We start from the raw sequence: 14,423 nt of genomic DNA on the forward strand, positions 1-14,423 counted from the left end.
TGCCCATTTTGCATAGCCTTACAGGCTGTGACACTATGTCGTTCTTCAATGGTATTGGGGAATCAGAAGGCTTGGGAAGTATGGCAAGCATTTGAAGACGTCACTCAAACTTTCTTCAGGTTGTCTGCTCCTCTTTGTAAGCTGAGTACCACTGACAGGGCAGCACAAGAGCTTTTTGGTGTACATTTGTAGGACAAAACCAGCAACGTACTGGGTGTAAACAGTGCAAGACGGTACCTCTTCAGTAAAAAGAGCTGCCAAATTGACCATAATCCCCTTACAAGTGAGGTGCTGCTGCAGGACATGAGATTGAGAAGAGCCATCTACCTATTAGACTTCCAAACTCTGTGGGCTGGCAGTTCAAGGCTGGAAAGTGGGAGTCATTCTGGACGAGCTTTCAAGAGGTATCCAGCGTGTGCCGAGAACTCATGAGGTGTGCCTGCAAGAAAAACTGTACAACAAAACGCTGCAAATGCTGCTAAGAAGGACTGCAGAGCACAGCTCTCTGCAAATGTGCTTGCATGCCTGTGAAAACTGTCAGCATCTAAACTGTGCAAAAATATTATTGCACCCATTTTCATACCCCAACTCAAACTTTTATTCCTGTGTCATTTTATTCAAACTGTCTATGCCATTAAAGGCTCGCATCTTCGCTATCTGGCACATTTTTTTTTAACATCATCATTTACGCCGTCAAAATAAGGATACCCTTGACGTGACAAAGAGATGTGACAAAAACTTCGGGTACCTTTTAAAAAGCCGACGACAATTCCTGAGGCACAACTGGGTCACTGTTGTATACGAAGAGAAAGTCAACTTGATTATCCATCCAGAACAGGTTGTTTTATTTCGCCATCTTGCATATTTCTAGTGTTGTGCCATTGTACCTACTGATGTATGTGTCGATCTCACGGATGAGATGTTTATGTGTCAAATTTGAGGGATACCCAAGTCAACCAAAATCCATGTATTTTAGCAATGACCAAGTGGGTTGCGTTGAAACTTTCAGGAATGTGTGTCTACGCACGAGGCGTAGTTCAACCGTTTGAGTACACTTTCAAATCTTCACGAAATAATATTTTAAAAACTGCCACAGGTTTGTTGACTTACATCCCACATATTTTTGACTTCGCATGTATATATGACAGATGGTTGTTTCAAGTACTGCCAAAGTTTCTTTTGAGTATAGACACTTGCCGGAATGTGCTAGTTGTGTAAACACATGAGAACAAACAACGTTTTCGAAATACAGCGATTATGAATTTTAGTCGACTTTTGAGTTGATACATTACATTTTTATCAGTTTTATTTTGGGGGTACCCTTATTTGGGCGGCGGTCAAATAACCCATGTAAAGGCCACCTTTTATCTTAAAAGTGTTCCAGTTAGCCAAGTTGAGTGCCCTCAATAGCATACATTGAATATAACAGCACAGGAATGAATGTTTTCGTTTTGGTATGAAAATTGGTGCAATATATTTATTTTTGCACAGTTTAGGTAATCCACAAATTCTTCAACCCTGCCACCCACACCGTCCAATCATTCTCTGCACCAACAATACATGTATTGTTTTGTTTAAAAATGTGTTTGTGTTAGTTTCTATTGCAAGAGAATGTCTTGTAGCATCAAAAATGCCTAAATACCCTTTTTATTGGCGGCCATTTTGAAAATTGTAAAAAAACTACTGATTTCTTGATTTTTTCACGGTGGCTCTGTATCAGGTTTTGTTAAGCAAAAGCAAATGTCCATTTACGCCAAATTTGCTGTTAATCACATGAAGTGAAATATGCCTAACATACCCAACCGTTTACACTGGCGGCCATTTTGAAAAATTGTTTAAAAACTACCCATTTTTTTTATTTTTCGCGATGGCTCTGTATCAGGTTTTGTTAAGCACATAAAACTCTTCATATTTGCTTAATTTGGTGTTTGTTGCATGATTTGAATGATTTTGCAACATAGGAGCCCCACTACAATCAGGTTTAGTAGGCATATCGTTCGGTCGATAGGAGCGAACAAGCGATCAGCCAATCAAAAACAATCGATCCAATCATGATGATCGCTTATCACTGGTGACAGATTGTCGTGACTCAGTTCGTCGATTCCACTGCGATAATAACCAGTGACATTAAGTAATAGAATCTGAACATTGTAGACATAACAACAATGGATTATTGTGTGAAACACGTCGCTTTCAGGATAAATCAACACAAATAGGATAAATTTCAACTTCACGACTTTCAATCGTCAGCGGGAAGTTAAGATTCCGAACCAAAATGGCGGCCACCAAGCTTCACGTGGAACTTTCTGCATAAGAAGGATTTTCCACGAATTACAGCGACGTGGCGGGCAGCTAGTAACTTGAACAATCTCCTGGGGCATGGTAAGTCGGCTTTCAAGAGGTCACTTTTAGCATGGTTTCATCATGTGTGTGTTAGAAGTCATCCGTGGTCTTTCTTTCTTGGTGGTACTGGTAGGTAGCCAACATCAGCATGGTGATGAATCTGCTACGCTTGGGTGATGGTGGTTCCGGTGATGATGGTCTTCAGTATTTTAGGAGGATAGACTACCCAAGATCGAACACCGGCCCGGCATTCCAATCAAAGCAGACTGCAGACAACAGTGTATTCATGTCTACGGTCACACCTCCCCCAATACCCCCTTTCCTTGCTTCTCAGTTTTTTTTGCTGGCTAACATTAACCACTCTGCCTCCCTACCGCACCTGCATCCCCAAACCCGAACCCGCAGCTGTCAATGTCATGTTACTATTTGTTAGCCCCGACTGACTATGATCAGTCCCCCTTTGTCTGAGGTGAGGGGGGTTGGCCCAGCAATCAAGGGGGGGGGGGGGGATGGATGTCCACAGCAATTGACAGCTAGGCAGCGCCCATCACATTAAGTAGGCCTAAAAAAAATAGGTGTGGTTACGGTAACCCGACCTACCCTATTTTTAGGGGCCGACCCTATAACTTTTTATTACATTTGTCCCAAAAAAACCCACAAAAAAACAAGAAAACGAGTGCAGAAAACGCAGCGAAAGCGCTCGAGTCGCACACTTATTTCCCTGTCAAGTAGGTTTAATTTGTACACATTTAAAAAAAAAGTGATTGCCTAGCTTCCTACCATATTTTTTGGGGCTATGTTACCTTCAGTTAACCACACCTTTTTTTTATTGGGGGGGGGGGGGGCCTTATTTGGAGTTAAAGCAAAAGGAGCCGAGCCAATGAGCATGCAGCAAAGAAAGGAGCAGTGATACTGAATACTGTCTGCACTGCTTTGATTGGTGATGGTGATACTGATCGCTGTGCTGTTCGATAACTGGTGACCAGTTGCGACTTACTTGAGCCAAGCTGAGTCTATTTAGGGTGGCATTGACTAGCCACTGACTGATTGAGTGATTCTGAATGCTATCCTCTGATTTGAACAATTCTTTTACTGTCAAGTTATAATGTACGAGCTGCAAATTTACCAATTTATTTTGAAAACAAGTACAGTCATTTGATGGTGAGAAAGAGATTTAAAACAGGCACCAGTGACAAACAGTCAAACTGATAACCACACAAAGTCTCGCACAAAAATACTTTTTGTTAGCTTGTGCACACACATTGCACAATGACACATGCATGAACACATACATGTACACACACAAACAAGCACAAAAAAGTACACACTCACACACACACAAACAAAAGGTGGCACTTGCACATGTAATGATGTATGATTAAAAGTTGAAAGCCAGCAAACACACGCACACTAGAACACATAGGCATTAATTATCATGGGAACAATAAAGAACAAATAGATGCACAAACGCAACAATCCTTGAAAATACACAGTCTTACAGTTACAAATCTTAGTCTTATGCAGTTGTGCACACACATACATGTGCAAGCACATGAACATGCTCAAACTGTCAAAGGTCTGCATGCACACAGAAACACATGACATAGCTGAGAGTGAGAGTCTTGAATAGCCTTGACTGACTCAGTGACTGAGTCTTGGCTGGGTGTCAAAGTTGTGACTGAATGGACAATGACATAACAAACACCCAGTCTATGAGTACGACTCGCTCAATGACCACACACAGAGTAACAACTAACATTAACACACTTCAGGTATTTGATAATCAGGTTTCCTGGGCTGAGGTGCAGGGTGCAAAACTTGGTGTTACACAGTTGCAGGGTTGGATTGGTTGAAATTAAGATTTGTTGTGATTTCAACCAGTCAGACCCCGCAAGCGATTTCCACCCAGTTCGGTGGCTCAGAGTCTGGCTTTTTGCACCTCACCCCAGGTCACATGTAATGTATGTATTATACATGTTGACATCTTATACGTTATACTTTTATGATCATTGTATTGAATGCATGTCTGGGAATTCACTAACCATCATGATTCGACTATTCCTGGTTAACCATTTTGCTACTCTTTATTTTTAGTGTGTGTGGACTCTCAATGTGCAGTTTGATTCATGCTGCCGCTGTCACCGCAAGAGATGTATGGGACAGAGACCAAGATTCAATACAACTTACAAGAATCAGAAAGCCAGCCATCACTTGAAAACTTAGGACTAACAACACTTTATCAAGTGAGTACAATTTGATGGTCTTTACTACCCTTTTTTGTTTTTGTTTTTTTCATAGATAAATTCTCCTCGGATCCCAGGATTTCCGAGAAAAGCTACACATTTCAGAGAGAACAGAATTCCTTTTCCGAGAAAAACAAAATCGAGGTACAAAAATCAAATAGAACAATCTACCCAGTAGACCAAAGTCTTCCATAAAACCGTCCCTTCATTCAGTGAGATTCCGCCCGTGTAAGTCACTTTTGAAAACTGTTTGAATGAGCTAGCTCCTACAAGTGGCACACGCAAAGCGATCATAATGTTGAACGCAGTTCAGTAGGGTAGTGCACAGTTCGAAAGGGGGTCCTGGCTTGTATGTTCAAATAATATTAATTCAGTTAAACTTGGGTTATAATGATTATTGGTTACTCGCAATACAAAACATGTACTAAATTCGGTCAGTTTTGTTGTTGTTGCTGTGTACAATATTATTCATGAAAGATACTCCCATTCCCAGAATACAGTGTTCTGGGTGGTCGAACGTGTAGCAAAGGCCTGTACGTGTAGATATTGCGTCACCCGTGACTCACTTTTTGAGTCACTTGAGAAAAAGTGACTCTATGTAATCAGTCAGTGTTAGTCTGTCCGGCCGGCCGTCCGGCCGGCCATCCGGCCGGCCGTCCGTAGACACCACCTTAACGTTGGACTTTTCTCGGAAACTATCAAAGCGATCGGGCTCATATTTTGTTTAGTCGTGACCTCCAATGACCTCTACACTTTAACGATGGTTTCGTTGACCTTTGACCTTTTTCAAGGTCACAGGTCAGCGTCAAAGGAAAAATTAGACATTTTATATCTTTGACAAAGTTCATCGGATGTGATTGAAACTTTGTAGGATTATTCTTTACATCAAAGTATTTACATCTGTAGCCTTTTACGAACGTTATCAGAAAAACAAGGGAGATAACTAGCCTTTTCTGTTCGGCAACACACAACTTAACGTTGGGCTTTTCTCGGAAACTATAAAAGTGACCGGGCTCAAATTTTATGTGAACGTGACTCATTGTGTTGTGAATAGCAATTTCTTCCTGTCCATCTGATGCCTCATATAATATTCAGAACTGCGAAAGTGACTCGATCGAGCGTTTGCTCTTCTTGTTTCTCCAATGTTCCAAAGGCATGTGTTGTTTTGCTCCCACCAAGACTGCAGATCTTGGCAAACGCGTGATGTAAAAACTACATTTGATCACATTACCCGTACACGTCCTGGAAAGTGCTGATCTAGATCTTGCTAATATGCAAGATTGCACAGATTTTATTTTTTCAATTTGTTTTTTAATCTGGACCTGCCAACAGATCATGCATACAGGCACACACACACACCCCTTTCAGAGTTTTTCTTTAAATCAATTTACATACCAGTGAAAACTCGTTTCTATGGAAATTCCTTCTTTACGCAAACATTCCTCCGTTTTTTTTATTCTGTACATATTAAAAACCTCTTTCTATTTTAATAATTTCTATTTAAACAAAATTTTAAAAAGGAAAATAAAGGGAAATGTTACTTGGCAAGGGAAGTAACAGATTTGTTCTCAAATGGATAAACCCCCATGAATCCCACAGTTCCTAAATGGTTTGATTCAAGTAAATGTTTGCTTTATCTTTCTTTTGGAAATGGGTCATGGCGAGATTCCCAGTGCTTCACTTTGTGCCACACCCTAAAATAAGACCATTTTGCCAATTCAACATCTCAGAACAAATGAAAGGACTGAATGAAGCCATTGAAGGGTTGCAAAACATTTGGAGGAGGTGGACTGGCCTGAACTTGAACGTGATGCATTAACGACATCAGTAGGGCAGGCTGGAAGTTTCCGCAAGGAGGTTGCTACTGCTAGGAATATTAAAAAAACCCGGTTAGGTCAAAAGATAACAATGTTTTCAAAGCTTTAATATTGATATGGAAGTGTTGCCGACGCCAGACGACATTATCAGGAGTCATGCATAAGATCGCATGAATCACAAAGTGGAAATAACGGTAAAAAAGATTGTAGAAAAAAATGTTGTAGTGTACTGTATCAGTGTTATTGACTCAGTGTATGGCGGTTCACTTTCCCCAGAGAGAAAGCAACCCGGATTGCCATGAGGTTGACCTCACAGGACTATATCAATTATCACACCTTATCCTTATTCTTATCCTGTATTTTATGTGTTGTTTTCAGGTCCGAGGACTTATTGGTGGGTGCCTCTCACAAAGAAGTTCTATGGCAAGAGTACATTCAGAGCCTGACCAGTCTAGGATACCTGGGTCCGCTGCTGGAATTTCTGCATATACCACTCCTTCATCATGCAAAAACAGGTGAATATCATTAGGCTTGGCTACACACACAAATCTTTCCGGTTAATGCTGACTGTGGTTGCTATTGTTACCGTCAGCCAGACATCCCTTAATTTCATTTTCACTGTTATTCAATGTGCTGACAGAAAGCTATATCCATCGCCTTTATCTGTTTTAGCATTCCCTGGCAATGGCAGTTTTGTGACCATAGTAGTACAACAAGCAGTTGTATACATAGGCTTGGTTAGTATGTATTTCAAATCTTAAGCTGTGTTATTTTAAAGGATTATCGCAATGCTAATCTCGAACCATGTTTTTTTTCCATCTTTGGATGAGTTGTAGGTTTTGAATTAGCAGCTTTTGTTTATAAATCCAGGAGATCTGAAAAGAAAACCCGATGTTCATTACATTATTCTGGTGGTGTTTGAAATTCTCTCTAGCAATTACTTTATAAAAGTGGGGTTTGCAACTTAGTAAGGCCAAAAAAAAAAAATTGTCTGTTTAGGGTAACCCGACCGACCCTATCGATTTGGCGCCGACCCAAAAACTTTTTTTTGATTTCAAAAAAAAAAAAAAAAAAAAAAAAGAGGTAAAAATGCTAAAAAGAGACATTTGGCGTTTCTTTCTCTCCCTTTCTCTCTGTTTTATTTATACGTTAGTTTAGAAACATGTATTCATCAAATATAAGAAGTAAATGTTCAGCCAACATAGCATTTACAAAACAAACAAAAAAAACAAACAAAAAAAACTTTACCTACCTACCGACCCTACTTTTTTTGGTCATGTTACCCTAAACAGACAATTTTTTTTTTTGGCCTAATAGTAATACTCTTCTAATTCTATACAGTGGTGTACACCTCTTTCTGACTACATGTAGTAACATTTGAAAATGTAACCAAAAGTTGTTAATCATTACAGAGTGATTGTTATTTAATAATGTTAACGAGTTTTGGTCCATGTTGGGGTCAATCAATTCAATAATCCAGAATGGTATGGGTATTTTGCACAATGCTGCCAACAATGTGATAATGCTCTTCTTCCATTTAAAAAAGTATGGTAACTTGTTGACCATTACATTAATAACTCACACATATATTCATCTGTGTTAAATCCAGCCCTGTCTGTCACCACTACTAATCGGTTTAGGTTTGCAATAAACAGGCTAGGGTCAAAGGAAGCATACACATTATTCTTGTTGCTACTCATAGTATACCAGATTCGGACCTCAAGATTTCGGGGGGGATGTCATGACCACTAGGCCACTCCATCAGTTTTAAAAAAGATGCAAAAGTTACAATTTGTTTCTATGCTAAGGTGGAATTAATACCATTCAATGATTCATGCATTGCAATAGCATCAAAATTGTCTGTAAACTTCGCCGTTATTTTGCAAACATGTTTCACGAAATTACAGCACATGTTTTATGTTACCAATACCATGCTACACGACATTCACGCGATGTGATGGCTGTGAATGTGATATCTATTTACAACATACAAGTTAAGTAGAAGAACAGTAATTTATTGATTTAATCTCTCCAAATCTCTGTGCAGTTCAAGTATAGCTATCCAAGAAGTAGTTAAATTCACTCCTGAGCAATTGATGGATAAAGGTATGAAATAGATGCTGCTCCAAAAATAACATAAAATGTATAAATTGTTCATCGCTTGTCATAATTGGCGCAGTAGTATAAAGTGGTTAGAACATCAGCCCTGAAATCATGAGTTCCTGAGTTTGAATCTCCACCAAGGCGTATTTGTTCCCTTTGGTGCCTCTTGAATATAGAGGGAGCAAACAGGAAGTTATCACAGCAAAAGTCAAGCGTTAAATGAATCTGTCAAGGTTTCAGGCCGCCTTCACTGTACTGAGTTCGGTACATGCTTCTAAGCCCTATCTTTTCAAACATGGAGCCACGTATAGTCGTAGATAGACGACAGCTTTAAGTACAGTCAACAGTGTGTGGTTGTGAACAGTTATCATTGTTTTGTCGCTAAAACGTTTTGACTTATGTAACTTTGCAACTGATTTTTAATTTATTTCCATTGTTCATCAAGAAACTGATGACAGACAAGCTGTTGGAGTAAGAGAAGAGGGACAACTCACAAGGGTCAAAATGGTGGCCGCCTCCGGAAGAACTCAGGTATGTTTTTAAGTTTGTAGAAGTTAAGTGGTCCTGGGATTTTGTTTACCCCTTTCGCAACCCTCCCCTGTTTGAAGATAACTGTGAATAGACGTCTTACGGAAATAACTTTTGTCCCGATGTTTGGTCGGTGTGGTAGATGAAGAGCTCATTTTACAAGGACAAGCTTTTCAAAACAAGGCGAAGAATGCACCACACTTCTTATCAGCTTTATCCTGCGATCAGAACAAACAAATAACGCTAATATGTATGTTATGCAGTCGGCGCTCATATATAATTATATTATAATACCCTTTTCTTTCAAAACTATGCACATCAGAGCCGATTGTTTGCAGATCAGTGGAAGTGTTCTCTAAGCACATGTGTTTTATGAAACTCACGTCACATCAATCAGAACATGTTGAGAGGGATCACTATAGCACATAGGCCAGCAATCATCGGGAACTCTGATAAACTTGTGAACGTTGATCATTTACAGAAAGTGGCATAGTATTGTGCACACGCTGCATAACATACACATCAGAGTTAGTTGTTAGTCCCGATCACAGGATAAACCTGTTCAGAAGCTTAATACTTGTTTCGTCTAAGTTTGAAAAGCTTGACCACTTAAAAGAGGCTCTTAGTCTTACTCTAATAGCAATAGACCTGAAAATCCTGAAAGTTATTTCTGAACATCGTCTATTAGAAAACTCTTGCTGGAATGGTAAATGGTTCGGTATTTTGTGCACCTTCTGGTACTGTATAAGTTAAAACGTACATGCTAGCCTAAACAATAGCTCAAACGCTGTTTTACACACACAGCAATATAATATTACTTGTGTCTCTAAGTTTATGTTGAGTTAATTCATTCATGATTTACAATGACCGTTTGAACAGCAAAATTACTTATGGTTGTGTGTTACTGTTAGCAATACACTGTATGAGCTCCAGCCTTCACTTTCTATTGCAGGAAGAAAATTTGAGATAAGGGTTGTGTGTTCTCCAGTCTGGTTGTGAAAGTTATGTTTTTGGGTGTGTGCTATTTGTTTGTGTGTGTGTGTGTGCGTGTGTGTGGTTATTTGTTTATAAATGAATGATAGTGTGTTCCCTTTGAGCGAATGTAGGGAGCTCAATACAACAAACCTTCGGGTTTGTTTGAAAAAGTTTTTATATCTTTGTAATTCCAGAATGTTTTGTTTTTTCCAGTGCAAGACAGACAGTGTTTTGTCCGATGGTGGCCACTACTTGTGATACTGTCTTCCAATCAAGGCACAACAAGGCTGGGATAAAAAGACATCAACACAGGAAGTTCTAGTATCACCACCAGGCAGTAGCTGTGAAGATTGATGTTAAAGCCCTCAGACATGTTCACTGTTTTATTTTAAGAGCCATAGAGGACTACTATGGACAAACAAGGGAAGATACAGTTTGGTAAACACTCACTGTACATTTTTCATCAATTCTATTGTCTAACTCTATATGTTCGTGGTGTCTTTTGCAGCTTTTATGGACATGTTAGTTCAAACTTTGTCTTTTGGGGGGATTTTCAAGTGATGTATATTGATATACAGCTTCTTATTTGATTTCACACAGTGGTCTAAATAAATGTACAATAGAACCTAGCTTTCTGAGACCACCATAGAATTGATCTCCTCCCCTAACAGATGTCTTTACTCTCTTCTTGTGTTCCCCAGAAAACTGAATTTATTTATGTATGAGAGTGTAATATCTTCTTTCCCGTGTGAAAAAATTGTCACAAGGGAAAGTTTAGACACAGAAAAGCAGGGTTTATTTATTTTTAGTACACCTTGATCTAAAAATAAATAAACCCTGCTTTTCTGTGTCTAAACTTTCTCTTGTAAAAAATTGTTTCCATTTTTTTTCTCACATTTTTTAGTACACCTTGATCTGAGTGATCGACAAGAAGAAGAAGAATAAGTACACCTTGATCTCCAAAGTGTCCTTCATGGCTAGGAGTGCAGCATAAATACTTTCCAAACATCTCTGTACCGGAATATCACAGTGGTACTTGCCATGAAAAAACACCCCTATGGTCCAGCCAAAAATGTCCCTACATTGCAGGCGGCCTGTCATGACATGTATAATGTTACTGAAGATAACCAAAAAAGGGAATTCAGGTGTCCAGTCCTTTATTGCAAGGTTTCGTCTTATCATAGGCTGTTCTCATATGGCAGGTGCAACTATTTTATCTCTGTGGCAAGCTTGGCAATGTAGCAGAAGCTGAATACACTTCTGAGTTTTGAATTTTAATACCCCATGCATTTACTGTAAAAAGTTGGAAAGGTTTCTCCGTGTAACTCTATTGTCTGAATGATCTCCTGCACCTTATTGATTTTACCTGATGCTTTTTTAATGACTATGTACACAGTCTATGATGCATACGTGTTATAATCGGTTTCTTTAGTACACTGTTGACTGTATCACACTTTTCAGTCACTGGGACCGAGAGACATCAGAAAATAAATTGCTTTGAAGGGCCCTTTTTGTTTTTAACAGAATGAAATATCCTATTGTGTGAAAAGACAATGAACATTTATTTGCTCTGTGTGTGTCTGAACTTTGCTGCTGTATCAATAGACGAATTCCTGAATAACTTTGTTGGGTTTATATGGGTTGTGAAAGAGTGAGTACTCTTGCTTTTGCTCCGACAAATATCAACATGTGGTTTCTGTACACGTGTTTCAGAGACACCCTCTCACTAGTGACTGGCCACTAATGTCAAGTGAGATATTTCCCCATGTGACATAGGCCAGTCACTAGCGAGGGTGTGTCTCATACATGTGTAAAGGAACCACATGTCAATATTTGTCGGAGCAAAATGAAGACTCTTGAGTACTCACTCTTTTACAACCCATACAACCCAGAAAAGTTATTTCCACAATTCATCTACATGTATTTCCCCCTTTTTCTTGAAGAAAGATGGCACTGTAGATATGAGTACCCGGACTCCACTGTATATATGCAGTGGTTATTTTGACATCACATAGTTTCTGTCATCTTTGTGACTTTGTATCTTGTTGAAGGGAGAAAATTACCACTTTATTGACTTCTGGGCAGTCCTTTTGAAGTACATACATGTACTTCAATTTACAGCAGGTGTTATACATTAGTTTGGATCCTTGTGAGATTATTTTTGGGGGGTTGATTCGACTTAGAGGCTTTACAAAATGTTTCTGAGTTTTTGTTGGTTTACTTCATGTGCACATGCTTATAGTTTTTCCTTTGCCCATTATTGATGCCTTCAGTATAGTTTACTCACACCTAATTATGAACGTTGTACCAATGTTGTTTTGTGAAAATACACTACTGGAGAATACTGTTCTTCTTCATAGTTCACTCTAACTAAAAAGTCTGAACAGATTTGGTGATTTACAATAATCTTAGTCATGAGCACCAGTTGACTATGATTATTGTAAATCACCAAATCTGTTCAGACTTTTTCATGGAATATTGTCTTTTTAGACTAACACTAAAACCTAGTAGCGTGGCTACTTCTTGTATTGGCTCAATTATGTTTGGTTGTTGTTGATTTTTCCTTAATTATAATGTGGACCTAGAGAATGTCCAGAGAAGGGCAACAAGGATGATTGGAAGTCTGAAGGAACTGTCATACTCAGAAAGGCTTAGGATCCTGGGAATTCCTTGTCTCCAGCATCGTCGGCGCAGGGGTGATATGATTGACACTTTTAAATACCTCAAAGGTATATACATTACCCAGAAACCCAATCTACACAGACCCCCACCCACTGAAAGGGACATGAGAGGAAACAGTTTTAAACTTTGCCAAGTCGAAAGTAAGGAGTGCCTTCTTCGCAGACAGAGTTGTCTTAGACTGGAACACCCTGCCCGACAATGTTGTGACAGCTGATAGCGTTAACTGCATTAAAGCACGACTGGACAGCCACTGGAAAGACACATCAAGTGTCTACACACCAAGCTGCTACTAGCCCCCCCCGCGTATGCAGCTTACTTTTGTGGATCGGCGTACAGGTTTTTAACCTAAATCGTCGTACAAGTACATTATAGGACCTGTATCATTTCCAATGTAATTATTTTAGCCACATTTTGAGAATCGCAAAAGACTTCATCGGAAAGAAATATTACATTTTTTTCTGTTCAATACATTATGTCTATTGAGCACAAGAGAAGGTCGGTGTTCTCTCTCATTATGGCATAGAAAAGAAACCTGTCAACATAAGTTTTACCTAAAGCAGAAACGACAACTGATCAAAACATCTGTTTATGACACATGCTTATCCATTTTGTGTTTTGCAAAAGACTACACATCAAGTTCTTTTGTATATTGTGTGTACCAAGTTGTACGTTAATTCTTTGCTTTAAAAATTAAGGATGGTTGTTTGGAGATGGCAGAAAAGTTATGTGTCAGCCTATATGAGTACGTGTAATACAAATGACTGTGTGTATGATTGATTAAACTTCCAATGTTATTCCCCTGCCAAGTCAGTCACTTTACATTTGTTCTCAGTTTTGCTGTCAAATAGACGAATTCCGAAAATAAATGTCGGGTTTGTATCGGTTGTGGGAGAGTGACCTTTTCTTGCAAAACTTCTGACAAACATTGGAGGGGCCAATCACTAGTGATGGGTGTGTTGGAAACATGTGCTCTGGTCCATGTGACACACCCCTCACTATTGATTGGCCCCTCCTTTGTTTGTCATAGGTTTTGCAAGAAAAGGTCACCCTTCCACAACACATACAAACCTAAAAGCGTTTTTTTCTTCTAACTCGTCTATTCAACATGGTACTTTTGGCAGGTAAATGAACATGTCAGAGAAAGGTTTTGCAAGCTTTACTTATTAAATCAGTTTTACTGAACTTGTTTGTTGTGTTGCCAGGTTGTCTTTTCTCTATATCTCTCTGATTATGGGTGAAGTGCACAACAGGCTCCAGTGGGTAAAGGCTCACTCCTTCTAATGAAAACAATTGAGATCCAAGCAATCTCTAACCTAGTTATATAGGATAAGATCATTATTCCACTTGGACACATTCAAAATCAATACCTTGACTACTTGTGCTGATTTGGATTTTGTTTGAAATAATTTCTTGAAGGCCATTGGTTTGTTTTAATGACATTAATTAGTCAGAAAATGTCCACTGTTGACAGAGAGCACCTAGGCTGTTCATTTTTGGTTTGTGTCTTAAACTGAAGAGATGGTTTTATCTCATTTAAGAGCCTGGCCATATTTGAGATAGTGATACATGTTATCAATGAAGGAGTGTGCCTTTAACTGCAGGAACTAACTTGCATGCACTCTCTGTCTCTTATTTCATATATTTTGAAATTGGAACTTAAATGAAGCATGGGCTTGAAAGCAAAAATATTCCTCCTCAACACCCGAAAGGTTGACATCGCACACACAAGCAC

At 39.1% G+C, this 14,423-nt stretch overlaps 1 protein-coding gene across 6 annotated transcripts; it reads left to right on the forward strand.

The window, feature by feature from the left end:
- The first annotated feature begins 85 nt into the window (after positions 1 to 85).
- Positions 86 to 13,877, forward strand: LOC138966103 (uncharacterized). 6 transcript variants are annotated; one of them, XM_070338183.1, is made up of 6 exons: positions 89 to 2,382; positions 4,462 to 4,586; positions 6,782 to 6,918; positions 7,076 to 7,140; positions 8,952 to 9,037; positions 10,223 to 13,877. In XM_070338183.1, the coding sequence occupies exons 2-6, from the start codon at positions 4,470 to 4,472 to the stop codon at positions 10,265 to 10,267; spliced, it is 450 nt and encodes a 149-aa protein (XP_070194284.1). In that variant the 5' UTR covers positions 89 to 2,382; positions 4,462 to 4,469; the 3' UTR covers positions 10,268 to 13,877. The 6 variants fall into 6 exon arrangements, 3 of the variants coding, with proteins under 3 accessions (XP_070194284.1, XP_070194285.1, XP_070194286.1); XR_011455606.1 differs by lacking the exon at positions 7,076 to 7,140 and having other exon boundaries at positions 94 to 2,382; XM_070338184.1 differs by lacking the exon at positions 89 to 2,382 and having other exon boundaries at positions 3,197 to 4,586.
- The last annotated feature ends 546 nt before the right edge of the window (positions 13,878 to 14,423 follow it).

The sequence above is a fragment of the Littorina saxatilis genome, linkage group LG5 (genome assembly GCF_037325665.1).
Source record: "Littorina saxatilis isolate snail1 linkage group LG5, US_GU_Lsax_2.0, whole genome shotgun sequence".
In the NCBI taxonomy this organism is placed as follows: Eukaryota; Metazoa; Mollusca; class Gastropoda; order Littorinimorpha; family Littorinidae; genus Littorina; species Littorina saxatilis.

Coding starts and splice junctions, on each gene's coding strand:
- LOC138966103 (XM_070338183.1), top strand. CDS start 4,470: ATGCTGCCGCTGTCACCGCAAGAGATGTATGGGACAGAGACCAAGATT. Junction 6,919..7,075: donor CCTTCATCATGCAAAAACAG/GTGAATATCATT, acceptor TATCTGTTTTAG/CATTCCCTGGCAATGGCAGT. Junction 7,141..8,951: donor CAGTTGTATACATAGGCTTG/GTTAGTATGTAT, acceptor TTGTTCATCAAG/AAACTGATGACAGACAAGCT.